The 27,883-nt window shown below is 36.8% G+C and overlaps 1 protein-coding gene across 3 annotated transcripts; it reads right to left on the bottom strand.

Annotated features, from left to right (window-relative positions):
• Window positions 1–727: 727 nt before the first annotated feature.
• grik1a (glutamate receptor, ionotropic, kainate 1a) lies at window positions 728–27,819 on the bottom strand. 3 transcript variants are annotated; one of them, XM_008427223.2, is made up of 18 exons: window positions 27,102–27,819; window positions 19,636–19,803; window positions 18,705–18,962; window positions 17,898–18,079; window positions 17,750–17,803; window positions 17,455–17,625; window positions 15,976–16,119; window positions 13,856–13,963; window positions 13,620–13,664; window positions 9,374–9,490; window positions 8,981–9,184; window positions 8,653–8,876; window positions 7,972–8,090; window positions 7,071–7,288; window positions 6,191–6,413; window positions 4,608–4,858; window positions 3,519–3,687; window positions 1,175–1,262 (listed from the first exon to the last, which is right to left on the bottom strand). In XM_008427223.2, exons 1-17 carry the CDS (start codon window positions 27,181–27,183, stop codon window positions 3,562–3,564), a joined length of 2,694 nt encoding a protein of 897 aa, XP_008425445.1. In that variant the 5' UTR covers window positions 27,184–27,819; the 3' UTR covers window positions 1,175–1,262; window positions 3,519–3,561. The 3 variants fall into 3 exon arrangements, with proteins under 3 accessions (XP_008425444.1, XP_008425446.1, XP_008425445.1); XM_008427222.1 differs by lacking the exon at window positions 3,519–3,687 and having other exon boundaries at window positions 728–1,262; window positions 27,102–27,818; XM_008427224.1 differs by lacking the exons at window positions 3,519–3,687; window positions 13,620–13,664 and having other exon boundaries at window positions 728–1,262; window positions 27,102–27,818.
• Between the last annotated feature and the right edge of the window lie 64 nt (window positions 27,820–27,883).

Here is a 27,883-nt window from a genome sequence, read left to right as displayed (position 1 = left end):
AGAATAGTAATATGCTACTGAAACAACTTATTAAAATTTAACATCTAACCTACCGCAAAAAGTCCAGGTCTTGCTTCACTACAGCGCCATTAAACACATGCTACTTTTTGTTAAAAACACCAGTAAAATCCACAACTATTAATTGGAAGCTTTTTTCTTTAAAGGAAATGTGCAGCATGTAGAAAAAAATATTGTGTAGTATGTGACATGTACAGCAAGCTTGAAACTGAAATAGTCTTCCTCACTGATGTATTCACCTTTTCAACACATCAGACGTCAGACATTGAATAGGACCTGCTGTGACTGCAGGGAGAAAAGACGTCCCCTCAGGCTTTCAAATTTGACAAATGAAGAAAAAAAGCCTGCCACAGTACACTTAGGTGAACAGGAGATTGTTTTTTGTGTGTGTGTGTGTTTTAAGATGCTGAGAATTTCTTGCATTGAAACTCTTTCTCTTTTTACCGTTCCCTCTCGCCATCTCACAGCATTGTGGAGCTCCATTTTGTGTGTATGTGCGAGAGTTTCTGGATGGATATCTGTGATGTTGGTTGGAGCGGGATATAAAACAGCAGGTGTGTTCCCGTCTTTCCTTAGAGGTCGTTATCTGCTTTCCGTGGCAGCGCTTGGCTCAGTAAAGAACTTCGCAGGGCGCTGGCAGATAAATAAAGTAGCGTGCAAAGACATCACTGTCAACAAAACTAATCATATTTCAGCAAAAACGCAAAAAAACAACAAAAAAATTTATTTATTTTGAAAATCAGTAAAGCTGCTTCACATTTACACCATGGGATACTTTATAAAGTTTGCAGATTTAACTTTACAAACTGTTAACAGTTAAAGACGAGGGACTATGAACAACGTATAAGAGAGATTTAATTTAAAATTTTTGACACGTGTTGTTTTTACAGGGCTATGATACTGTAAACTACATCTACAGTAGAGTGCTTCACAGAGACAATCAATCTAAAGAAAAGGGAATGAAAGAAATATAAATATATATATTTGAATTTGTGTCTCACAAAAAGATTTAGAGAAGATAAAAAGTAAGTTAACTTCAGTCTGATGTAAATTGCATCAAGTTTTGGATCCAAGGCTCAAGCGCTGGAGTCTCCTCTTCCTCCGTCCCTTTTTGCAGAGCGCTTTGGCTGACAGAAGATGCAGGGGGACCTCGTTGCGCTTTGAGGTCGCGACCTGCTCCGGACACCTTTGTAACACTGCAGGGATCTTCCCAACTCCTCCATCACAGCACCAAAAGACGCACACTGACAAAAAAAAGGACAGTATTTTATTGTTTTTTTAATGTTCATTAATTTTTCAATAACAACAATCCATGGTAATGATAAATATTGTTTGATATGTAACGTGCGTAATGAACTTGTATTAATTTAAATTGAGACTAAAGCTGCAGCTCAATGTGAGCATGTAGCCAATTCTAAAGAAAAAGACTTGATCAATTTTTACTTTTTTATCTTTCTACATGAAAGTTAAATGACTCATGATTTTTTGTTTTCTCATCACAAAATGTACGTCTGCTGTGCAACATTTTAAATCAGCAAACCAAAATCAATTAGCCAGTTAATGATCTGGTAATAATTTGAAACGATCAAAGGGATGGAAAGCCTCAGGCTTATTTGGAGCTGGAGAATATTAGATCCCATTAAAAACACATTAATCTTCAATTATGTATCTTTTCTTTATGTTTTATTCTTCTTTGGCTGGTCTGTGAAACATCATTCAAAGCACAAAGCGTTTCTTTTATCATCTGTTCGTCTTTACGTTCAAGGCCGACAGAAGATTTTCCTCTTTCATCCGTAGGCTTTGCCAAAGGCTTCCCAAACAAACATGCTATCTTTAGGGATTTTCCATGAATACCAGCGACTTGTAGCTTCAGTAAAGAAAACTCATTTTCTATCAAACAAACAAAAAATGTTTGAACCAAATTTATTCCAGTCTATTCAGTAACTATTCTCTAGAATTATATTTGTTTTGGACTCTTAACAATAGTAGATTTTCCTAATCCAGTTTAGTTCAATTATTGCTGTGCATAGCATGTAATTTGTAAGTTTTCTTCCTATGTATATTTGGTTCAACATATTTTGCTATTCAAGTTGTGCATCAGTGACAACAGTTTAGCTGTTTGACTGTCATTCACTCTACCATATGGTCTACCATTTCAGTTTATGTAGAACTAAACAACTTTTATTCTAATCTTAAATTCTTCAGATAATGTTTTACCATTAAATTTAGCACACACAGCTTCCAGGTTCATGGACACTTCCCCAGTGTGTTATTATTCAACAGCTGCAATCCATTCTATTACTAAATTACCTGCAAAATAATTTATTGTGTTTAATGTAGCTTATGAGTAGTTCTATTTGTGGGGTTTATTTTACCTTATGCTCACTATCGGGTTTAATTTTGCTGTTTACTTTTAGAGAAAAAAGGTTGTTGAACCTGATGAAATACAAATATATATTAAGTAAAACTCCAAAGCTCAGAGTGCCTTCTAAAGGTATTCATACACCTTGAGTTTTTTTCATATTTTCTCAGATAGCAACCAGCAATTCCATGTTTTATTTGGAGTTTATGTTATAGATAACAAACATTGTAGTGCATAATTCAGAAGAGGGAGAAAGAGATTACAAGCATTTTAGACATTTTAGCAAATAAAAGTCAGAGTACTGTGGCATGTATGCATGTTCAATCCTTTTTGATTCATGCCTGAGTGCAATCCAGTGCAACTAGCTGCCTTCAGAAGACAAGTTATAAATAAAGAATGTCCTCCTGTGTGTAATTTAATTTCAGTATAAAGCCACTATTCTAAGAAGACCTTAAAGGGCCCCTTGAGAACATTAGTGAACAAACAACATCAAGAAGACAAAGGGAAAAAAACGGACGTTTAAAGCAGGGTTAGTTTGAAAAAGAATATCTCAAGATAGGAACATCTCACAAAGCACTGTTCAGTCCTTCTTCTGAAATTAGAAAAAGTATGGTGTAAGTGAAAACCTACCAGTACATGGCTGTGCACCTAACAGACTGAGTAAACGGATGGGAGGATAATGACTTCTTATGTGTCTCCATAATGGGTCCAGCTTACATATAGAAGAAGGTTCTTTGATCAGACAGGATTAAAATTGTACTTTTTGACAAAACAAATAATGCACATCAACCTGAGCACATCATCCCCACCGTAGAACACGGTGGTTACAGCATTATGATGAGGGTTAGTTATCTTTTACCAGGAACCAGAGCGTTGGTCAGAGCTGACGGGTGGATGGATGGAAAGATGAATTCAGGAAAGCATTGTACATGTGGAGGCACACATTAAAGAATAAAGCTCACATGAGGGTTTTTTTTCGCAAAACAAAACCAAACAAAAATGGATCATTAATTAGTGTTTTGAGGGTAAAAGGGTTAAAAGCAATCACAAATCAATAAAGCTGTGATTGCGTGTGACTGTAAGGGCATTCTGGGACATAATGATGAGGGACAAAGAGAAGGTCATCTGGTTTACAAACCTATCGTCTACAGCGAGTAAGAGTTGTGTATGAGCTGCCGTGGCTAGTCTGTGTCATCCCCCAGTAGCCTGCCGCTCTCCAGATCATTTGATAAAGAGCTGCCAGAGGAGGAAGTGGAGCCACGGCGTTGGAACTGACGGGACTGCATCCCGTAAAAGAAACAAAAGGCCTGATGCAAAAAAAAAAGGAAATAAAAAATGGATGGAGGAGAAAACACAAAAGATAAACTTAAAAGACAGTGGAGATATTTAGATAAAAGCAAAATAATAAAACAAAGTTTAAATACATAAAGTTAAACCAAACAAAAAAAAAGAAATGAGGCTGAAATTATGATGCGAGTTCAGTGACAAAAAAGTGAAATACATCTACTTAGAGTTAGCTTCAACGTAGAGTTGAAACCAAGTAATTATATACATAGTATGATAAGAAATATACATATTTTTCATCACTGTTTAGTTTCACATAAATTAAAAAGTAAATGGGCTGAGCTGAAAAAATGTGTGTGAGCATATCAAATCTAACTAATGTGTGAAGCTTGTGAAAGGCCATGTGATAATGATAAATCATTCAATGATAATTTAAATCATTCAGTTTAAAAGGAAAAAAAGAAAAAAAATCATCTCTAAAAAGAAAAGTTTTACTGTAATTACTGTGGCATTTGGCAAATAGAAATAAATTTGGTAATTGCAAGACATTAAGAAAAAATGAAAAAACATGTTGCAAGACATTTTGTGTATCTAAAATTCAATTCAAATGAAGAGAAGTGATTGGTTAGTTCTGACATTTTTAAATTGGATTTTTTTTTTACTCAGTCCAACCTTGCTTATTGTGAAGAACAATCAGATACCTCTTTCTTTTTTTTTCTTTTTTTTTTTTTTAAGAAATGTCGCACACTGCAGGAGCAACTAATATAAAAAAAAGATTTTAAAACACCAAAAATAATCAATAATAAAGGTATAAGAAAATACAATGTCTTATTCCTTACTATTTAAATTGTCTACTGTAAAATTTCAATCATTCTTTCATATCTGAATGTTACTTTGCACTCTTGAGTTCTTCAGATGAACAGTCGTGTTGTTCTTCACTCACCTCCTCAATGTCTGCATTCCTTCTGGCCTTGTAGATGAACTCTCCAATTGCCACAAAAACAGAAAGCACCAAACCGGCAGCGAGAACAATGAAGATCCCACCAATGTTCTCCACACCCAAAGCGTTGGCTTCCTTGTTGTCCTCCTCTGGACAACCGTTGCCCCTCCACCACTTCTCCTTCATCATGTGTAGCTTCCCTTCCTCCTGCAGCTGGAGGATGGCGATTGTGATTTTGTCTCTGTAGGGGGAGCCTGTCAAAGAAGACACAATATTCACAGAACGATTATTAAATTATTGATTTATTGTTTACCTTTTCTTATTCAACACTTTTATGTTTCTAGTGGTGTCTGATAAGCATTATTTAGACCTGATTTGCGTAGAAGTCCTGTGCAAAAGCATGGCCAAATTAGTTCCGAAATCAAGTTTGGGCTTCAGCTTTCAGTTCTGCCTGAATTACGAAGCTGTAGGTTTTATTTAATCCTGTGGTGCTCATTATTTTCAGCACTCATGTACTTTTCCAGCAGGGAGACAAGCATGAGAGCAGCAAACAACACAACAATTAACTGCCTCATCAACTAGGCATGCTGGCATGAATGAAAGCTGAGTTTGAAGGTGTGTAAAACTGTGCAAAGCTTGTCTTATTTTCCTCCTAACGATTAGGAGGAAAATAATCGTTAGGAGGAAACGATTATTTTTCTCTCAAAGAAACTGAGAATAGATCTTTCAGCTTTGGCTTTTGGTATTTTCCTGTCTTTTTCTAATTATTTGATTTGATGTCAAAAAATATTTCAGAGGCAGTCCTTCCTCTTCATTACTCCATGGCCCCAACATCATAATGTTGCTGCCATCTTGTTAAACAGAATTCTTATGTTTGAAAATCATTCTTGATCTACATCTGTAAGTGGGCAAATACTTTCTCCCCACACTGGAAGCATTTTGTTTTTAAAATAAGCAATATTACAGAGAGGAAGCATACTGACTCTGGATATAAGATGTACTGGTAATTGGTCAAAACTCTCTTTGTCAACAAAGATGTAAAATCTGTTTCACTATGAACAATGACAATGTTTCACCAGTTAATAACAAGGTTGCTTCTTGGTGACTTATTCCTTAATAATAATAATCCTCTTTTTCATATGCAGTTATTATTGGTTGTAAATGATTTATTCATTATAGAAAGATGTCATTTCACTGTGGAGTTGTTAGAAATGAATTAAGTCCTGAGAAGGAGGAAGCCAGCAGCTTCTCAGAGGTTTGTTACCTGTTTTAACTAACTTTTGCCATTTAAAATGGCTCAAAATGAAAATGTTTATAGTAGTGGAACGCAGATATTAACAGGCTAAACTTTCCCAACACTGACTGTTGTTGTGGTTGGTGCCGTTTTGTTGAGCTGACCAATATGCATTTCTTATTTCTGATTATCTTGGCAACTGCAGTGGCATTCTTTAAGGCAAGTCTTGAGATTTTTCAGAAATAACTAATTCCCTGTTAGATGTTCACAGTTTGGAGTTTCCCACAGATTTGAGTATTATTTAATCTAATGAGTGCTAACAAATAGAAAATGCTGTTTTAACTCCTCTTACCAATAGGTGTTCCTACTCCATAGCCCTTGGAGTCTATGAGCCCTCCGATCTGTGTAAGGTTGCAGTTTCTTTGGCTGATGTACTCGATGCTAGTGGATTCCATCAGCATGGCATAATCAGTTGTCAGCACACGGGTGATGCCTTCCTTGTTATTCTTTACCAAAGCTGTTTTCCTGCTGCTCATAAAAGCCCACATCTTTTCATAGGTGGAGATCTTTGATTTCTGAAAGATCAAAAAGAAATGTGAGCTGGTAAGAGACACAGATTTAAGGGAAAATCTAAGTGGGCCTATCAATTATTCTAGATGCACATGCAGGATACATGCCACGTGTGATTAAGTAGATTTGATGTGCAGCCACAAAACGTGAGTAATTGTAAAATTACAAAGTGTATAGCTCATTGTGAATGTCTCTTCTTGCTCTGCCAGAGAAAATGGGACAGCTGTGTGGTAAATCTCCCCCGGCTGATTCAATTTGTTGAAGCCATCCACCCAGTCAGCTTCTTCCCATAGAGGCAGCCATAATCACTGGCTGCAATCTGGGAGGATAAAGCTCAGCATGAATCAACCCCACTGAGCCACAGCATGTGAGGAGAGGTGAATATTGTGACGCAAGAAAGTGACAGTTCTTCCAAAGGACACTATTACGGTTCTCAAAAGGTTCGAGTCACCTCTCTCTTCTTTATTTTTTATTTTTTTCCAAAGAGCAGAAGACCAGTCTTAACTGGTCTCTGAGCAACATTTTTGCAAGAGATAAAGCAATGTTGATGAATGCTATATTTATACCTGAATACGCAAGAATGGAAGCTTACTATGTAATATGCACAAAATAAAATTTAGCATTAGTTTAGCATTTATTATTAAAAAAATCTCAAGTCTTGCCTTAAAGAATGTCATTGTGGATCCGTCCCTCACTGCACCGTATTCAATCCTTGTTTGTTTGGCGAGGTCGTCTGCAGAGTCGATGGGGGCATCCATTCTTTCCACTGTCAGGAAGGCAGCCAAGTTGGCCGTGTAGGAGGATATGATAATTAAGGTGAAAAACCACCAGATACCCCCAACTATACGGGTAGACAAAGCCTTAGGCATCACCTCAGAGCCTGGAGACATTGCAAGAAAAATAAAGAAAGTTAAATGCAACTTTTAAGGGTAAAGGTTTAAAAGTGTGGTAAAAGTACAACTGGAATGGAGCTAAATAAATGTACGATATATATGAGCATATTAAAATTTTCTTTAGAAGTCAGACTGAACTAAATGTACGAGGTGTAAACAGGTCATATTTTCTTGGTAATGCTCACTAATGATGTGCACCTGCTGTGAAATTTGAACATTTAACTATGTTAAATGTAAAATTGTCGTAATTGATCCTTTATGACATTTTTTTTATTTTTTACATATTGAATGATTCTTTCTGACTGTTTGGTTTTTGTAGAAATGCTATTTAAATGTTTCAATATGGCAAAAGCACAAATTAAATAGCCTTATGTGAAAATGGAAGAAAAACAGTCTGTCAGAAAGTTTTTCACGACTGTATATTTGCCGTGTAAACCCACAAGAAAGAAACAACGCGTGTAATTAAACAAAAATAATTATTACATTATCTGATGCACTGACAAGCTATCAGTGCAGCCTTCTTACACTAGTTGTTTTGTGTATTGCTAGTCATCTATTACTGCATCTCATACCTACAGTACATAAATAAAATATCCAAATAATCCAACATAAATCTCATAATGCTTAAAACATGACAACTGTAAAAAACACCAAAACAGGAGAACTGAACCTTGTCGCATTAGCGCTCCAATGCCAAACCAGAAACTGTTGAGCAAGGTGAAGTTGTTCTGTACCAAAGTTGAGGATGGATTGCAGGCATGTGGGTTGTACCACTCATATGGTGTAAACCTGAAAGACAAAGAGTGACAGTGTGTAATAGAAATAGCGCATAGCAATTCACAGTATGTTAGGCCATAAGTTATGTTTTACAGACAGTTAAATTAGTATCACTACTAGCTACTACTATCACACTTGTCCCTTAGTGGGGTCGGGAGTGGTGTTGGTGCCTTTCTCCAGCTAACGTTCCAGGTGAGAGGTGGGGTCACCTGGACAGGTTGCCAGTCTGTCGCACGGCAACACAGAGACACACAGGACAAACAACCATGCACACACACACACACACACCTAGGGACAATTTAGATAGACCAATTAACCTGACAGTCATGTTTTTGGACTGTGGGAGGAAACCGGAGTACCCGGAGAAAACCCACGCATGCACAGGGAGAACATGCAAACTCCAGGCAGAAAGACCCCGGCCGGGAATCGAACCCGGAACTTTCTTGCTGCAAGGCAACAGCTCTACCAACTGCGCCACTGTGCAGCCCACTACCTTCACCTTCACAAGTGTGACTTTCACCAAGTTACGCTTGTAACAACAATCATTGCCACATGCAGCAGTTTAGTGGTTTACCTTGCGATCACAAAGAGCACACAGCTGACCCCAGTGCAGGCTAATAGCACATACATCCAGATGTCTGGGGACAGAGGGTTGAGGAAGGAGAACACGCCTGGATTGGTACCGTTGGGTTTCCGGTACAAGATACTGATTCCTAAAGTCATGAAGGGCTTGGAAAAGTCAATCACTTTTTCTCGAACGTAAGTGATAGTCAAAGGAGCCACAGCAAGATCTGCGACCTGTTGTTAAAAAAATCACATTTTTAGAGATTCATTTTACAGAAGAGAATAAAAAACTAGAAATGCAGAACAGTGAGAGTCACAACAAACTACTTTTCACTCACATGGTCGATTAGCTCCCGGACCATCCCGTTCCATTCTCCCTTATCATTCTGGGCTCCATACTTCCCATCACCCACCAACCGGACTTCATATGTAAAACCCAAGATGTTGGAGAGCTCCTTCAAAAGGTCCATGCAGTATCCCTCATAACGGTCATTTCCCACCAGCTCCTTTTCAGACTTTTTTACCATCACATAAGGATTTTCCTTGAAAAAATATAAAAATAAACCTTACTACTCAAGTGGTCTTTATGGCAGGACTTCTGTGAAATTAAACTACATCTGAAGTTTTTGTTTGTCAACCCGAACAGGAATGAGTATTAAATAACCCTCCCTATCTTTTTAAAATCATCCTTCTCCTTCCTGTTCTGTTCTGTTATTAACCCATCTTCTCACCTGAATGGTTGTGACAATCAGAGTCCTGTTAGCCAGAGAGTCTGTCACATTGGTATTCTTTTCCCGGTTGGGCTTCTCCATTAGTTTCATCCCCCTGTATGAGTTCCACACAGCCACCTGGAACCACAAACAGGATTTCAGACTCAAGAAATAACATCTGCTGCCTTAATCGAAACATGCTACATGTGACACCTGGTCTACTCAGCGAGTAAGAAAGACAGAAATCTAGGAGAGACTTGTTGAATAAACTGTAAAAACCTGAATAAGGGTGTTATGTGATCACCAGCACCTGCATCTTTAAAGGGAATAAACCGGCTGATTTTCTCATTCATTGGTGAAAAATAAAAACATTTTATTTGTTTTACATTACATTATCCAGGCTAAAGAGGAAACTGGAAGCTGCTTCAGTGAACTGTATGTTAATCATATTATCTAACTCGCTGAAGTGAGAAATTAAAAGAAAAGTGGAGGTAAAAAGATCTTCTGCATCCTTTTCAACTTTCTCCCCAACTCATTGTCCTAAAACATTTACCTTTACTTGGCTGCGCGCTAATGATTTTTACCAAAGTACAGAAACTTTTATGCATATGACAAAAGATGATATTGATCAATGTATATCAATGTAGGCCATTCACCAAGTGCCTTGGTGAATGGCCTACATTCAGACATTCACCCATCGCCGGATAGGTAAACCAATAAATAAAATTCTTGTTGTCTTCTTAAATAAAATCGTCTGATCTTTTAGTGATCTATTTGAAGAAAAAAAAAGAGTTTTGAAAAGAAAAATTGAGAGCATAAATTTTAATTTCTTTACCACAAACATGCATTTACACATACAGGATCAAAAGTTACATAGACTCAACCTATATGATAATCCCCAAACTGTATTTATGTGTCCTTTGCATTAGGAACATCCAGTAATACATCATTTTCAACCAGCTAGCTTTTGATTTGACATTTAAAAAATTACACATTCTTTTATCTTCAATATTAATGCATGAGAAACGAGATGCTGCCACAACCACGCGTGAGCTGATACAGTCTAAGAGGTTTTAAAGCTTCTCCTTAACTCATCCAAACAAACCAATGAATATTTTAAACTTATTAATCCGTTCCTTGTATTTAACATGCAGAAATTTACCACTTACCATTCCTTGTTTTTGAAAAGCACTAAAACTGTGTGTTTTATATTCATTTAACACTGGAAAAAATTAAACACATTAGAAAATCTAATAAGCTTATTTATGCCAAAGGCAAATATGAGACTTCCTGATTGGAATTATAGTATTTATATTTCTAATATTATTTGAACCTCAAATGAATCTTGCATAATCTCATTGGTTCATTTTACTCACTGGAGAAACAGAAGTAAATTAGTACAATTAATCAGAATGATCTTTTAAGTATTAATTAGCAATAATGTCAAAATACATATTTGCCACCTCTAAAACAACAAAGTGAAAAACCTTTTGCCACTTTTCACTGTAAATACATATCATTCTAAATTAAATATTTTGCAGCCATACATACACAGCTCAGTTTGGATGTAACATTAAGGGCCTGACACCAACAGGGAAAGAATGAATGAAACACAGGCAGCAGAGTCAGATGGGTTCAGAGGCAATAAAGGGCAACAGGGAATCTGTTCTCCATACAATCCCAGTGCGTGTGAATGAGGTTGGCCACACCAGGCGGTTTAATCCCAACAGTTATCAGATTAAAACAGGCATCTGTCAGATGGATTTTCAACCTCTCAAATCTTCTCAGTGTTTAAGAGCAAAGGGTCATGGGAGCTCATGACAGTGATGCAGTAAAGTTAAGCGCATTAACTTATTATGCGTCACCGTTAATAAGAACTGGCAATGACAAGCCTTTCTCTTCTGGCATTAAACTCTCTAAACAAAACAACGTTTTTATTCTGGAACAATGGCCTGCTCTGTCAATCACTGCAAAGAGGATGATGAGCGGTGAATGCATCAGTGCCTCTGACTGTATTAAACTGAGCTTAAAAGACAGTGCAGTCTTTTAAAACTTCAAGATCTGTACTGGAATTTCATTTCCAAAAACAAAACTTCACTCTTTATTAGAATTTGTTCGATTACATTAACCCATAAAGTCATTAAAAACTAGAAAAATCTGTATTATTTCTGAAATCACTATATATTTTTACAATAGTATTCTGACTGGATGTTCATAAACTATCATAGGATATTGCAGAAGACAAGAACAGATTGGTGTAATTAATTGATGGAATCATTAAATTAACAAAATAACTAATTTGTCTTGAGCCTTTCCACAACTTTTAAAACCACATACTTGAGAGTAATATATCTGAACACACATTTTAACATATAAACAGTCAGAATATTTTGATAAAAATCATAAAACAGTAATATGTGTTTGTAGTCAACCCCTTTTGCTATGCTATAGCAAAGGGGAATCCACTAGAGTGGAATAAAGTGCTTCCTATTCTTAAGTGATAAATAAGCAAACACAGTCCAGGTATGAGCAATTTAATCTCCACATAGATAGAGCTGTTCTGTATCTACCTGAAATATACAAAAAAAAAAATGCAATAATTATTTTTGGACCTAAAGAAGAATGATAGAGTCAGCACACTACTGTAGATAGTGGTTTCTAGAACATTTCATAGTGTTCATTCAGAAAGGCAGCAATGTGGGCAGCTATGTGTTTGATACTAGATAGTGTGCTAGATAGCAAGAACTGCTAGTATATAGTAGTTAGAAACTAGGGATCAGGACCGAAATCTGGGTGTAGTGATGAACTCAAACATGAGTCTTCAAAGCCACATGAAGACAGTTACAAAATTCGCCTTTTGTCACCTGAGGGACATTTCTAGGATTAAAGGACTAATGTTTCAGCAAGATCTAGAGAAACTCATCCATTTCAGATGATTTCAGAAATCTGGCCAACTCAAGTAGCTGGAATGTAGTTTATGTCAGTCATTGAGTTGCCTTTTCCCCTTAAAACTCTGAGTCATGGGTTTGCTGTATATAGCATTGCAAATTTATCATGTGTACCAGAGTGGCTTCCAATAAACACTGTTATAAAAACTGACTCTCTCTTCCTCGTGTGCTTTAAGAAAAATGCTAAGAACCCTAAAGCTCATCCGTACTCAGAACCAAATCACACTGGAAAACCATTACCAAAGATTAGGAGCATACTAAGCTGAGCCAAGAAGGAGGCTGGAGGCAAAAAAAAAAAAAACATTCCAGAGGAGTCAACAACTTTGAAGGAAATTACTTTATTTCTTACTTTTATTCTTTCCCACCTCTTCAAAGTGTGTCTAGCACACTAGCACCCAAAAACCAACCCAACTGCAATGAACTGATAATTCCATATTATTACCATGAAGTCAGGTGTTTTATGAGACGTGTATTCCATATAGTAACGAGGCCCTAAGGATTAGTGTTAAAAGTTAAAAGGGCAGCGTAAAATTAAACTGCAACATAAATCGCGGCCTCTGGGACTTGACAGCTGATGACTGCCCACATAGCTGCCTTTCTGACGACTGAGGCAGATGGAGTTGGGAACTTTGTGCACAAGCTGTCTAAGAGGATGGACTGGTTGAACATCTGTTCTTTGGCTCAAATGTTTTAAAAAGAACTACAAGGAATACTTGAGGTCATTTTAAACTCAAGGAGATATTTTAGAATTTTTAAATTGAGATCCTTCACAGGGGTAACTCTCCATTTAGCGTAAACATAGATTTTTTTGGTCCCAAAGGATTAGACTAACCGCTTGCTTGTAAATTATAGCAGCAGTCTTGAAACAGCTGGAGTCTCACAAACACCACAGATGTTTATGCAAGTTCAATTTGATCACCATTTAAACCATCATCAGATTTGCTTTGGATGGCCATTTATTTGTTATTATAAAGCAAAGAGGATCTAGATAAACTTGATGTTGGTAAATTTACAGCATTTTATTTTTTATCTATCTAGCTTTCTTTCTTTCCTACTTTCCTGTTTTCTTTTTGTCTTCCTTCTAAAGTTACTGAGAAAAAGTTTTGATGCTTGTCACATCAATCAGAACCAGCACCCAAAGCGCATAAAAGCTGAAAAATCAAATATAGCATAGCTGTACACAAAATCATTGAAGGGTAACAGCGTTGACAAGGCAGGTAACAGAAGAGGTGGGTGGCATATGGAATGAAAAACACAGAAAGGTCTGGGGGAAAAAAACAACAACAAAAGGCTTCAACCAAACAGGGCACAGAACAAACCTTGATCCACCTTTTTGTGAGGCGACTTGTGCCCTCCACAACACCCTTTAGAAAATGTGAAGAAAGCAACATAAACCACAGACAGCATGGAAAGAAACAGTCAGTTGGTACAACATTAACATTACTCATGTCTCTGCAAATTTACAGTGTCAAAAACATGTTTTCCAGTCACCCGCCAAATACAGACCGAGCACGATGTTCGTGTAATAGCCTGCTCTTCAGGCGGCTGTACTCACTCTGGCAGTGCCGTCTTCTTGGAGGCTGATAATGTCCAAATCAAAGTCTCTCCTTAGGCCATCTGTCTTATTAAGTACAATGTGCCCTGTCAGTCCATCCCACTGTGCCTAAAGAAAGAGACACAGAAAGAAAAAGAAAGAGCATCAAGAGAGTGTCTGAGTTCTTTGAATGTGTGGAGAGTGAATGAGATACACTGATAATTCACTCCCAGAATGAGACGGGACACAAAGGCACATAAAAATAAAATATTCCTTAATTTGATTATGGGTCGCATTTCATTACAGTCGACTGGCCCGATTGAATGAATGAATGGATTCGGTTATGTGTTTTTATGGAATTATTCAACCTACAAACTCCTCAGAAGCTTATTTGCCTAGTTTAGACACAATGTGAGAGAATTAAAGGGAAAGTAACGCTGTAGGACTTGACAGAACCTAAGTTCATTGCCACTAAATATTTTAACCCAAGATAAATAGTTGCCATGTGCTCCACACACCTTCATTAGCCCACACACATTGCACTATGTGAAAGAAACAGGACGTTGCTAAAGCAGGGAGATAATATATGCTTTGCATATGAGTCATTTAATGACACAGTCAGTCACACAATGGGTGCAATAAAAAAATGTGAAGAGAGAAATCATTTCCCTACACATAGGGATGTGTAGGGAAATGATATACATTGATCAATAAAATCCTAACTAACATCTTTTGTCACTGATCATACTTTGATCATTGATCAATTAGTTTGTTAAGCTCAGCAGACGCTCAGTTCAACCAGGTGTTTGCTAGATGCTGCTAGTCTAGAGGAGCTGTGAGGGGAAGCTGTGGAGGAGAGGTTCTCTGTAAGGCAAACGCTCTGATGGGGGCAGCAGCTCCAAGTAAGAGCTTTGTGGAAACAGGCAGTGCTTTGTGACAGCAAGTGTTTTATTAACACTGTACTTCACACATCTGGCCTTTGTGGAACAGTGGTAAGAGGAAAGACTAAATCAATATTAACTTAAATTCTTTATTTTTTAGAAAGTGAATTATAATTAACATATATAAAAAGATGATTTACTGAATTTGCAGTTACAGTTATTGCATGACTCTCTTTCTGCTTTCCTATTGCCCTTTGCTCTCCTGAATGTTGAGAAAGTGGTATTTTTTTCCTTGTTTTTAACCCTTACTTTATGAATACAACATATCCAGCATTTAAACTGAGGGTTCAATACAGGAATAAATCAAATTACAGCATTTTCATTATGTGCCTGGAATGCTTTCTTTTCATACATTATTAACTTTAACTTAAGGTTTTAATACAAAAGGCATACGGAAAGCTAATTTAGAAAAATATCTCTGCAATTGTTGAAGTTTAAACCACAAGATATTATTCATATTTCACGGGTTATCTGAGGATATTCTGAATGACAAAAGACTGCCTGCCAAGGTAAAATAAAAAGTAATTAACTTCAGTCAAAAACACATTGAACATTGTGCAGTAAAATATTCAAAGGAAAGAGAAATCACACTTATTGTAGTGTTAACGAAGCATGATGTCAAGGATTATGCTGGCTGCTCTCGCAATCACAGTCTATTATTAAATAGTGAATAGCAGGAGAATGAGTGCTTCAGAAAACAGTAAATAAAACTAGAGGCTAAAGAAGAAAATTCAAACCGAAAAAAAAGCACACCATTAAGAAGAAAATCCAAGCAAGGGGGTGGAGCGATAACATTCTCCCTCCCAGGCAGGCATCGGTCCTCAACTGGATTTAAGACTTAAAGAGATCAAACTATTTGAGCATCAAAGGCTTCATTTCTGTCTGTAGGGCATTCAGTCAGACAGCCGGGCTACAGGCCACAGGTTCTCAACCTCTTAGTATACCAAAGGCATGTATTTTCATATTGACAGCTTTCATATGGAAGGGACCAACAAAATATATAACCTCACTTGATATTAATCTTTTTTGAAATTCAACTCTAATGCTGTGGCAGTATAAATGCAAAGAATGATCTTGTACCCAGGCGGTCCTTTGAAAACCGACTCTGCAAATCTTGAAAACTCTATGGGAGTAAAGCTGAAAGCAGTAAGCGGCACAGGGTTCTTGGCTCCATAATGTGGATCATTTTCTGACTCCTACCTCCTTGAACAGGTTCATAAAGCGAGGTCCAAAGCGCCAGGGCTTGTGGCGGTGACACTGCAGCGAGCTGACGGTCATCTGGGTGGCCCGCTGCGACGCAACAGCAACCATGTACACGGCATCAAACATCAAGGCTGCATCTGTCTATGGAGAACATACAGAAAATATATGGCTTCACTTTTCTATTATTCAGAAGCAGCATTTTAAATGACTGCTGGCTGTAGGACTTGTAAAATGAAAATTAGATGGAACTGCACAGAAAGTGAGCCACTAATCAGTGTGTATTTATTTATTTTTTCTTATTGGTTTACTTTACCCATCATTGCTTGTGTAACTTCTTTAATCCAATCAGATGTGTTTATGACCATATTTGCAGTTGTCATTCTACTTGTGAAGTTTTAGTAGAGATGGTTCCTGTTTGCAAGATAATGTTGTAAAGGTAAACACCTGTCATGATTTAGAAACCTACTGTGAAGAAGTATTTTAAGTCTCATTTCCCAACTGCTTTATGCGCTGTGTTATGACACCAGATTTTTAAACTACAGAAATACATATCATTGACTTTCAGTCATTTTTTGTGAAGCTTTTGGTAAATTCAGTAAAACTATTTATATTCCAGAATATCCATATAATCTAACAGATACTTATTAAATAAGAAAACAACTGTTTTTGGCAATGGAGTTGGAAACATAATGACCTTGTGGTGTTTTTCTCAAGCAAAACCCGACCAGCTCACATTATAGAATCCTCCATAAAACATGTGGTGTTTCAGAGGATGCTTAAGGAAATGTAAGCCTGTCTGTCAAAAACTTAAAGCTGAAGCAGAGCTGGACTCAAAACATATCAATAACCCCCTGTGGACAACCTGAGAATTAAGAAATTGACTTGAAACAGACAGTGAATGCAAGAAACCCTTTAAAATATCTGACGGCTGAAATAATTCTACATTAAGCAGAGAGGAAAGTTTTCCTGAGAATAATGTTAGAGACTAGGCAATGGCTACAAAAAGCATTTAAATGAACGAATTTCAATCAAAATGTGCATCATTATCTGTTAAGGGTCTCCTAAATTTTCCCACAGTAAGACCACATAGTTTTTATATATCTTTTATTCAATTACTAAAAACAGGTTTTTTTGTTGCTTATTTGTAATACAATACATTTTATGAGAGAAAATTAAAAATAAGTCATCATTTCCATTACAGAACAAAACATTAAATAGAATATCTTTCATAATTCTGATTACATGTGATACATTTATTCAGACTCTGAAACAATTAATGAACATAAACCCTTGATGTATTTTTAGATCTGCATCTGAGAGGAAGCAGAAAACGCCTGCATTCAGATTAGAAAATGTTCTGCTTAATTTATCACTCTTCAATAAATAAATAAATTAAAAAAAAAACATTTTTGATAAACTGTGTTTAAATATTATCAGATCATCATCTGACATCACTGGCTTTGAGCCAAGACTTACTGTCATGACTCCTTCCATCAGGCCGCTCTCCTGTTTGGGAGCCTGTACTCTGTCCGAAGACCACTTGTCAATGGTTGAAGCCACCCACGGATCATCAAAGTTAAGCAATCTGAAGCCAGTCATGTTGACCCCACTGTAGCGGTAGGGTTCCAGGTCCAGAGCGAACAAATCCTGCCAGAGTAAAGAGAAGATGGAAATTAGAGGACTGAAGAAAATCTGAGTACCACTGCAAGGAGAGAAAACAGTAAGTGAAAGTGATCCATAGTCATTTTTAAACAATCTTTAACCATCTCACCAAAGTTGTGAAGAAAAAATGGTAGTATTCTGTCATCATTCCCATAGATGAAAGCTGGAAATAGTAATAAAAACATCACTTATAATATCCCATTATAAAGAGTGAATAAATAACTAAATAGTTATAACACACACTTTAACTCACTGACCTGCTTTAGGAGTTCTGAAGCTGTGCGGTAAGAACAGTCAAAGATAATAAAAAACTCTCTGTCTTTCTTCAGCTCCTTCAGCAGCGGCCGAGCATCTTGGTTGCCAGGGTTGAGCTGCCGTATCCTGATCTTCAAGTTTAATTTAGCTGGAGCCTTAATCAACTCCTGCATGCGCATCAAACCTACAATAATATAAGAATTTTAATTATTTACAATTTAGTATTTTTTTCTGGGAATTTCAACTTGACTTGGGACTCTTGGCGGAACAAAGCATCTGTGACGGGCCCCTTCTGTTCCTTGTAATTATCTATATTATTATCTACACAGAGTGTTGAAATAGTGTACAGTGTTTATCTGGACCCATTACATGATGTACGCATCAGATTTTTTTTTTTCCAGAACACAAAATCGGGGAATGAAAGTTTCTAAATGAAATGTAAATAAATTGAGTTGAACTAAACTGAATCACTTGTAAATATGATCCATCCATATTACAAAATTGTAGCATTCTAATGTTTTTCCTCCTCTCCAATGTTTCTTCTTAAAATTTTGAAGAGTACCTCTCTTGCAGAACCAGGAATTTTCTATTATCAAAATGAACTATGTCTGATTTTTTTTTTTTTTTTTTGTCGTAGGGATTCTACAATGGCTTAAGAGTGAACAAATACAACACAGCACAAAAATAGGGGTAAGTTGCTTCCAACTGATTAACTTAAAATATTTTGTACTTTGCAAAACTTTGTTCATTTCTGACTGATATTTTACAAATATTAACAGTTACAACAGTGGTGTGACAACATGATCTACCTGTGCTGTCTTCATAGACCACTGTTAGTTTCCTCCATTTAAAAAATGTGACCACATCTAGGATGGCCCTGGCGATGGCTGTATATTCAGGATAAAGGTTAATAAAAAAAGTGTCTTTGTTGTCCACTGAGGGGTGCTTCCACCGAGTCTGTATGTGAGGAACTTCCAGAGCATTGCAGATGGACTGCACTGCACTGACTGAGGAGCTGTGAGAGGGTCCGAACACAGCCACTACCCCGAGAGCTAGCTGGTCACACACTAATAAAAGAGAGGAAAAAAACACAAAAATAAATTATTTTAAGGTAAAATAGTTGTTAAAAAAAGAGGTTTTGCCATGTATGTGCAGATCTTAACAGAAACTAAGATCAGGCACTTTGTACCATTGTGTAAACAAGATGCTGAAATATTGCCAGTGTGGAAGTATAGCATAAATGAGGGTTCATTTTGTTTGAAATATCTGACTTTAAAATAATACAAAAAGCACTTTGAATCATTTTGTTCTGATAAACTGGATTTATTGTATTTATTAATCATATTCATTGGAAATAAATGCTTGAAATGTATCAGAGGAAGCAAATAAGAAATATGTAACTTCCACTTTATGAACTGAATTACTGATAAAAATTAGTTTTATGATAATATTCACATTTTTTGGGAGATGCACCTTTAGTTAACGCCCCTTTTTTTTCCATGTTTTGGATTCTTTGTGATCTTCCATGTGCACAAATAAAATTTAAAATATCTTAAATTTGAAACAATCACAGCTCCACATTAATATTGGAAAGAAAATCATCTGTGGGTCTTAAATACAGTATGTCCCACTGATGACAGGTAGTGGTCCATGCTGCTGTAATGTTCTCACACTTCACTCAGATTGGGATTTTAGATGCAGCAAAAGGTGATTCCATGTCACCGAAAGATGATTGCATACCTCTCCTAGAAGCCTCAAAGCCATCAAAGATGTTGATCCTCTGAATGTCGTAGGTTAGAGTTGCGTTGGGCATCAAGGTCTTATTGCGGTTTATGTTATTTACAGCAAACTTGAAGGCCAGCTCGTCCATGCTCACTAACTCACTTTCTCTGGTCTCGAAAATGCCACCTGGACACAGATATGATGAATTAAACTCTGTTGTGTAAAAATTCCCAACGCGCACAAATATTATAGACATTTGCAGCACTCTGCATGACACAATGCACACTGCCTCGTTGTTCATTTTACTAAAACAATTTTAGTGCATTGTTGAAGCTAGTTTGAAGGAGCTGAGTGGGGGAGTGACAAAGGAAAGGGCTTTGTTTTATTTCTGGACTTTGCCTGAATCTTTTTTAACACATGCAAAGGATTTGATATGAATTATTTCAAAGTATGAGTGGCTGTGAATTTAGGATCATAGGATAAGGAGGACTTCTTCTGCCAGAGTAAAAAGTAAAATTTTTATCTTATTTGTCCACATTTTTTTCTGAATCCACTACGTGACTTATGACAAACTGCAAATGGGACTTTCTGGCAATCTGTCAACAATGTTTTTCGTACCACCAATAGCCATAGCTACATTTATTAATATGTGTTGTTATAAGTGTAAAACTAATGTTTATTATGACTTATATCAACAAAATGCACATTTAGTTTCAGCTTCTCTTTCCTTTCTCATTGCAGAAAAGTAGTGATTCCAACTATTTAAAGCCAGAGAAGGTCTAAAGTGCAAAAAAAAAAAAAGAAAAAAAGGCCACACTTCTCTGGCTTTTACAATAAGAGGACCCAAGGCTACATCCAGCTACAGTTGCATGGCCCTGCTGTCAGCACACTTTGAAGAAACAACCCTGTTAAGTCAGACTCGTGAAATTGCCTACAAACTCCTCATCAGCATCCTGTCATCCTGGTGCAAAAGATGTGAAGCCAGGACTCAAAGGCCACATGAAACGGTGGTAGCATAATTGCACCTATCATGCTAAAGGGAAGAAATGAAAAGACTTTATCGGCTTATTGTTAAGTTTCAAAACAGACTTTTGTCAGATGAGTCAGAGCACATCAGTAATTGTCAGTCTTTAACATTTTTTCAGAGCAGCTACCTGAGAATGCGGATGAAGGGCTTCATTGAACCTAATTTCTAACAATTTGTCCTGTTTAATTAAGTCGTTTTCAGCTTTTGAATGTTTCCTCTCTTTCGCAAACTCTTGATGATGAATAGCACAGAAGAAAAGATAATGAGTGCCCCATCTCACAACTATTCAATAAACTCAGACAGCTTTAAACCCACCAGTGAAATTACAGGGGACTGTCCCTGACCCTGGCTGCAGCTTGAGGAAAGTGCTTCCTACAGCAAAGATCAATAAGGATCATGACTTTCCTTCATTGTCTTTGAAAACAAAGCTCTTAATTATTTTGACAACAAAGAGTTTTCCTTTTCAGAAATTTACAACATGCCAAGCTACTTGCATGTGTATCACACATAAAACCAAAAGTATAGGAGGTTAGTGGAGAAAGCAGACCAAACTAGAGTCACACAGTGCCTTAGACTTGCAATTTGTAAAAAGAATTAAAGAATTTTAAAATAATTGGTTGTAACTCTTTTACATTGCTGAGCAGGATTTTTGGTCCACCATTCTTTGAGGGATACTTTTAATTCAGCTACACTGGAGGGTTTCGAGCATGAAGGGCCTATTTAAGGTCATGCCTCGATATTGTTGAACCCCACGCTTTGACTAAAGTGTGTTTGAGCTTAAGATCACAAACCGTTGGCCAGCCTATTTCCCTTTAGTATTTTCTGATAAAAAGCTTAAGTCAAGACCAAGAACAAAGTTCTTTCTGGTCGGTTCCATTAATTATGACAGCTGATTCAGGCCCTGCAGCAGGACAACAGCCCTACATCACACTACAATCACCAAACCCATCTTAAATGTCAGCATGATGGTCATTTTAGAAGCTCTGCTAGCTATGTGTCAGAATTAATGAGACACTCAACCTCCAACAACTTTTGTCTTGCCATTTTTTGAAAATCAAGAGATACTTTGTCAAAAGTGAAATGAGCCTTTTGTTCCAGTCATCAGTGGTTCTCACCTTGAAACTTTCCCATGGAGTCATTTTTGCCGTTTCTTTCTTGAAGAATCATGAATAATGACCTAACCTGAGCCAAGTGTGGCCTGCAGCCTTTCAGATATTGTTCTGGATTTTATTTATTTATTTTATTTTTATATTTTTTGCAGCATCCTGGGTGAGTTATCAATGCACTATCAGAGTAATTTTTAAATGCCAGTCACACCTGGGAAGGTTGACTCCTGTCCCGTGTTTGTCCATGTTGTGGACAATGGCTTTCATTGTGGTTCACAAGAATCCCAAAGCCTATAAAGAAATATTAGCAACCATTCGAGGACTGATTTTTAATCCATTGTAGAATTTCTTTAGATCAGTGTATTATTTCATTTTATTATATTCAGATAATGTATTTTGATCACTGTTTGGGACTTGTGCACAATATTTTTGCATTTAGAGTAGAATCATTTTGCTGGTACTTTTACAGGTCACCTCCTGTTGTTTTTGATGTAAACCCTGTGAAGTTTGAGTTGAGTTTAATTGTCTGGGATGAGTTAGGAGGAGCTACAGAGCTACTATGCAACCAAATGATCCCATTAGGATGCTTCTCAGGTGCATCATTAGGATGCTTCCCAGGTGACTATATTTATAGATTTTCTGTGCACATCCCATTAGAAGGAAATCCAGGAAGTATCTAAAACTCATTGAAGGGACTTTATGTTTATTCTTGGCCGGCAACATCTTGAAATCTCCATAATGTCCAGGAGAGAGTTGGTATGTAGAGGAATGTCTAGGTGTCCATCCTGAAGCTTCATGACTCAATTTCAGACGGGTGGAAGAAATCAGACGGGTGGAAGAATGCGTAGGATATTCAGGTTTAACTATATTTTACTCTTTTCAATTAGAAACTTCCATAAGCTTTGGGTTGTCTTGATAATTTATTGCATATCTCCAGAAAATGTCCCAACTTAGTAAAACTATAATTCTGCTTTGGTAAAGAATAAAAAATATATTTAAAATGCTAACTTTTTTGTCTCCTTGCATTATTTGTTGGGTCAGCAGTGTGGGCGTGTCATGGGGGGGTTGGGTGATCATTTAAAGATACAAAGAATCCATTTCTAAATTCATGTAAATTGTAGTATCACTGGTCAGCATACAGCATTAAAGTAATTAAAGCAGTGGCTTACAGAAATATGTACAGTACAGAGAGATGGATGGGTGTTTTGTCTGCCTCCAGTTAAAATAAAACACATCAAACAGAAAAGGCAGAGCCAATCGATCCATTCAACATAAGATGAAGATGTTTGGCTCTGTTTGTAAGCACGCATAACCTCACCTCATCCATCTTCTACTTCAGTATTTAATGACAAATAATTAGGTATGACATGAGTTCATTTGTCATCCCCTTCTTGTGGAACAGCTTTGTCTGTACTGTGGTCTGTAACGGCTGCAGTTACCTCTAAAAGGGAGGACTTTCATGCCCAACAAATGAATTAATGTAGCTCAGCGTTCTAAAAGCTTCCATTCAACTCTAAAATAATGAGAAATAATTTGCCACAAGAGCACACAACCATCTGGCATAAAATACATTGCAAATGGATGTTAAAAGTTTCCGAGGACCCGGAGGACTCAAAAAATAGCTTTTAGCACGTGTCTGTGATTTGCAGGTGGGATATATTTGCATAAAATTCACACACAGTGAAGATGGACAAAGGTGGCAGAAAAAGTGGCTAAATTGTACATGATTGTTTTTCCCTAGAAGTTAGTGGTTTTTTATTTCTCTTTTGGTTTTAAAGTTTAACATTCATTTGTAACAATGATTTATGTATCTGCGGTATTACAAAAAAAAAAAAGATGCTATTTGAGAATTCCAGATTGTCCTACGCCTCATATTTTTAAACCATGTCTTAACGTTAATTATCTGAAATAATTTATAATTTATTTTGTCATCTATTATTACTTAGGGGCTGGTATGACAGTTAAATAAAAAACAACAACAAAAAGAAATTGCTGCACGATACTTTCGACGTGCTGCATGCTCCGTATTCTACTTTCATTAAAAGAAAAACCAGCCAGCGAGAGCAGAAAAGTAATTTCTCCATGATGTGTTACTCACATTGATCAGGTTCTGAGTACAGATGTTAAGAATTACATTTAAATGTTAGAAGTCCTATTTTCTTACCCATTACTATGTAACCTCATCACTGATTGTACGTTTATCCACTTATCTCCTGAGGCTACTACGCCTGTGCCTGTGCCTGTGCATGGAAATCACAAAATTAACGGAGTGGTTCCACACTTTCATTTGCATATTGGGTGATATCTGGCAACCAAACTATTAACATCAGTGCCTCTCTGAAGAAGCAAGGCAGATTGCTCCGGTTAGGTAGCAACAGGGAAGCAGTAAATATATCTGAGAAAAAAAAGACAATGGTTTTTACTTTGGTGTTCAAAGAAAGCAAAAAATACTCCTCAAAATGTAGAAAACAATTAGAAATAATGAGAGACTTAAACGGAAAGAAATGTGATAATTACAGTGACCCAGGGGATCGGGAAATACTGTTTACTATTTTTATAGCCTCTAGTCTTTCAATTGAATCAGGTCTTAAGTGGATGCTCATTATCAACATTTATGCCAGAAATCAAAGGAAATGTTAATCTTTTTTGGTTGTTTTTTTTTTATCTTCGCTCCTTTGTTCTTTCTGTAAATCACTTTATAGTCTGTTGTGTATAAATTGTGCTATACAAATAAGCTTGCTTTGCTTTGCATTGCCTAGTGAGATAAGAATATAACATATATGTTTGGTCAGCACTGTACAGTTTGGACAGATTGAGAACATATTAAAATTCAAGGCACTTTTTTCCTATTGCTACTGGAAAATGCAACAGGAAAACTAAATGCAGTGGTTTTATAATATAAAGTTTTTTTGTATATGTTTAAAAAAAATCATTGTGAAAGTAACAATATTTTAAAAATCACCTTGCAAGTTAGCTTTGCAGGTTGTGGGAGTGATAGTGATGATGTATATTTTGTGAGGCCAGCTGGCAGCAGGATTTAAAAGTAAAGAGTAAAAAAAGATGACACATATTGTTTCCATTAAACATGATTGCTGCACTGTGTTGTCCTCCATTGTCATTTTGAGGATAATTCTATAGTAACACATCCAGTTCAGATATTATGCATTGCCAATGCCACACTTCTTCTTATACCAGCTGTATCTTCCTCTGAGGATCACTGAGAATGACATTTTCAAAAGAAAACTGCCTGATTCCAATCTCTGGTTGTTGGTTTGTTGGTGCATCTCTTATTCAAAATAGAAATGGCTTCCATTTGCTGTTTCCTCTGAACTCTTGCTGTAAATCACTAGTGATGCCCCATCTTGCAGAGCATTAAACACAAATAAATAAGAGCATTTGAGCAATTTTGTTGCATACCGTAGCTCTCTTTTTATAAGGCCTGGATTGCTATCAATATAATGAATGACCTCATTACTGAGGGAGGCAACACCGAAATAAAACTCTGTACACGTCCTGCATCGAAATTTGCAAAGTATTGCAAAATGCAATAACTGTCTACCTAAAAGCTCACCTAAATTTCTAGAGAAAAAAATAAAGTAAAACAGCAGGTAGTTTTTGTTGTGTGTATATATTATATATATCCATGTAGCAACTTTTGCTACTAACTGATTCTGTTGAAAACAATGTGTCCAGAGAAGCTCTGCAGTTCTGCAAATCCTCATATGCAAACAAACATACTGATTGTGTTATGCAAATGTGTTGGAGTTGGAAACTTCTAGACTTGTGTTGTTCAAAGGATCTGAACTGAATACCTGAAGCTGAACGGATTGCTCCAGAACAGCCCTGAATATTAATATGAGACCCAGAGATAAACCCCACACCGTAAATCATCTGCAAGTGCAGCTGGACATTGCCACAAATTCACAAATACTGTTCATGCCAAAGAGAGATTTAGCACAGCAAGATCACATGGTATCAACTTCTTTTCTTCCAGATGTCCTCAGATGTTCAAAACTGGTATTGATTTATGTGTTCATAGTAAAAATTGTCTTATGTCTTGCTCAAATTCACAGTGTTAATGACTTGATCAAACTAAAATACATAATCTTCTGACCAACCATACATACTGAAAATGGGTAGCCCCAACTTCAAAAAAAGCAGTAAAATTTCTGCTACATTTTTGTCAACATAATTCTAATCCATACTTCTCAGTTGAGATTTCTTGCAACATTGAGATTATGGTACTTTTATAAAAGTATTACAATATCACATTTTATAAATGTAAAGTATTTTCTTTTTGGAAGTTGATTTTGTACAGATGGGACAAAGAGCTGCTTATACGCTTTTAACTAGTACAACCAAGAGAGAGAATGTTTCTCCAGTTTCGGCTTTAATGTACTGGCTTTATGTTGATTCTCTTTTTATCTATCTACATGTATGATGACAGTGGGATTGAGAATTATCACAGGCGTACTGAAGCAATAAAATATAAGTAGTGAACAGTAATCTTAGCTTCAGTTGCTTGTGTAGCAAGAAGTTTAGTGATTTTCTGATGGCATAAATGTTCAAACCGAATATTTTAGGGCATTGTAAGAAACGTTTTTTAAAAAGTGTTAAAACATGATGAAAGAATAAAGTTGAAGGAAGTAGTAGTTCTTACTTTGATGGTGTGAGAGTCCCTCCATTCATCCCCTAATGTATTCTAATGTATTCCAATCTATTTCATTAATCTCAAATTGTGTTTAGAAATGAACATAACAATTCCCAGTTTAAGCTTCTCTAAAGGCAGTATCATTTCTAACAAAACACAGAAGACAGCTTTTCCTTTATCACTGAATTGAGATGGTTAAATGGGATCATAATTTCAGTGTAAACTTGCTGAAGGGAGAAACAGGCATTGCTTTTCTCCATCCATTTTTTGTGTTGACCCGAGTCCCTGCAGCCCTGGACGGTTAGCCATACTAACCAAAAATTCCAAAAATGCCATTGGAGAACAACTTTATCAGTGGGACTCTCTTGTAATCGCTTTTGAAATATTTGCTTATGTGTTAAACTGCAATTAAGCTTCCTTAAACTTGCACCCTTTAGCGGTTTAAATTTATTCGTGCACCTCATATCTCCACGTGTTTTAATCGATTTGATTTGATTAATTGATTTATGTTGACATCATGGAACAGGAAACTCAGTCCCGCAGGCTACAGCACACAAACATCTGAAACTGAGATTGTTTCAGTTCGCTGATGATACTGAACAGCATCGCAAACTATTTCTTATGGTAAATATGAAAACTCGGACACACTTGTAATCTTGTTTCCGATTCTGTCCTGTGCGTAAACAGGTGTTGCGCTTACCAATTCTGAGGACTTGTGCAGAAGCCAAACAGAGCTCTGCCGCGACGACAATGTAACAGAAGAGTCTCTTTCGGTGCTCCATGGTTTTCCAAGCAAACTCTCTGGGAGTTTTGGGACCATGACAGACCAAAAGGGTCTCTGTCCAACCGAGGACACCACGGATGGGTCACGGCGACGCACGGCAAGTTTTATTCCCAAACCGATACGCTGCGCATCACTCCATCCACAGCTGAAGGTACGGTGGAAAAAAAGAATAATAATTACATTGAGACGCTTTCTTTCACAAATAAGACTTTTAAAATTGAAAGTCTCATTTTCAAAATATAAAAAACGACCAAGCAGCAAGGGTGACAAAACAAATCCACCGGACTGTGCGCATCCAAGAGATGCCAGCTTCAAAGAAACGCCAGAGTGGATGTGTGAAACTCAAGGAAGTTAAATGTCCGGTTCGATTCATCAAAATAAGACACACGGAAGCAGGAACTCAACTTCTTTCACTGCCAAGTTTACGTCTCCGTTTATTTTAAACTATTCTAAAATAGGATATAGAAATCGTGATGGTAGAAACAATTCAGATTCATCATCTTTTACTGAGTTACACTCTAGAGTAAAACTCTCGATTATTAATTTGTAAACTTGATCTAATAAATTATTATTCCCCAGGTAAAATTAACTCCCAAAACTTGAAATAAGCAGCTTTTACTCTGAAGGTTCGCGGTGACTGATGGTGTTCACCCATCCCCGTGCGGAGGAGTTTGGCTGCAGTCCTTTGGATTAAATAG

This window comes from Poecilia reticulata, linkage group LG14 (genome assembly GCF_000633615.1).
Source record: "Poecilia reticulata strain Guanapo linkage group LG14, Guppy_female_1.0+MT, whole genome shotgun sequence".
Taxonomy (NCBI): domain Eukaryota; kingdom Metazoa; phylum Chordata; class Actinopteri; order Cyprinodontiformes; family Poeciliidae; genus Poecilia; species Poecilia reticulata.
The sequence above is the reverse complement of the archived record's forward strand: the minus strand, read 5'-3'. Positions and strand labels throughout refer to the sequence as shown.

Excerpts from the sequence above, each read along its gene's own strand:
- grik1a (XM_008427222.1), bottom strand. The coding sequence starts at position 27,183 with ATGGAGCACCGAAAGAGACTCTTCTGTTACATTGTCGTCGCGGCAGAG. Across the intron at positions 8,091-8,652 it reads GTGCTCTTTGTGATCGCAAG|GTTTACACCATATGAGTGGT; the intron begins GTAAACCACTAA and ends TTTGTCTTTCAG. Across the intron at positions 1,263-4,607 it reads GGAATGCAGACATTGAGGAG|TGTGCGTCTTTTGGTGCTGT; the intron begins GTGAGTGAAGAA and ends TTTTTTTGTCAG.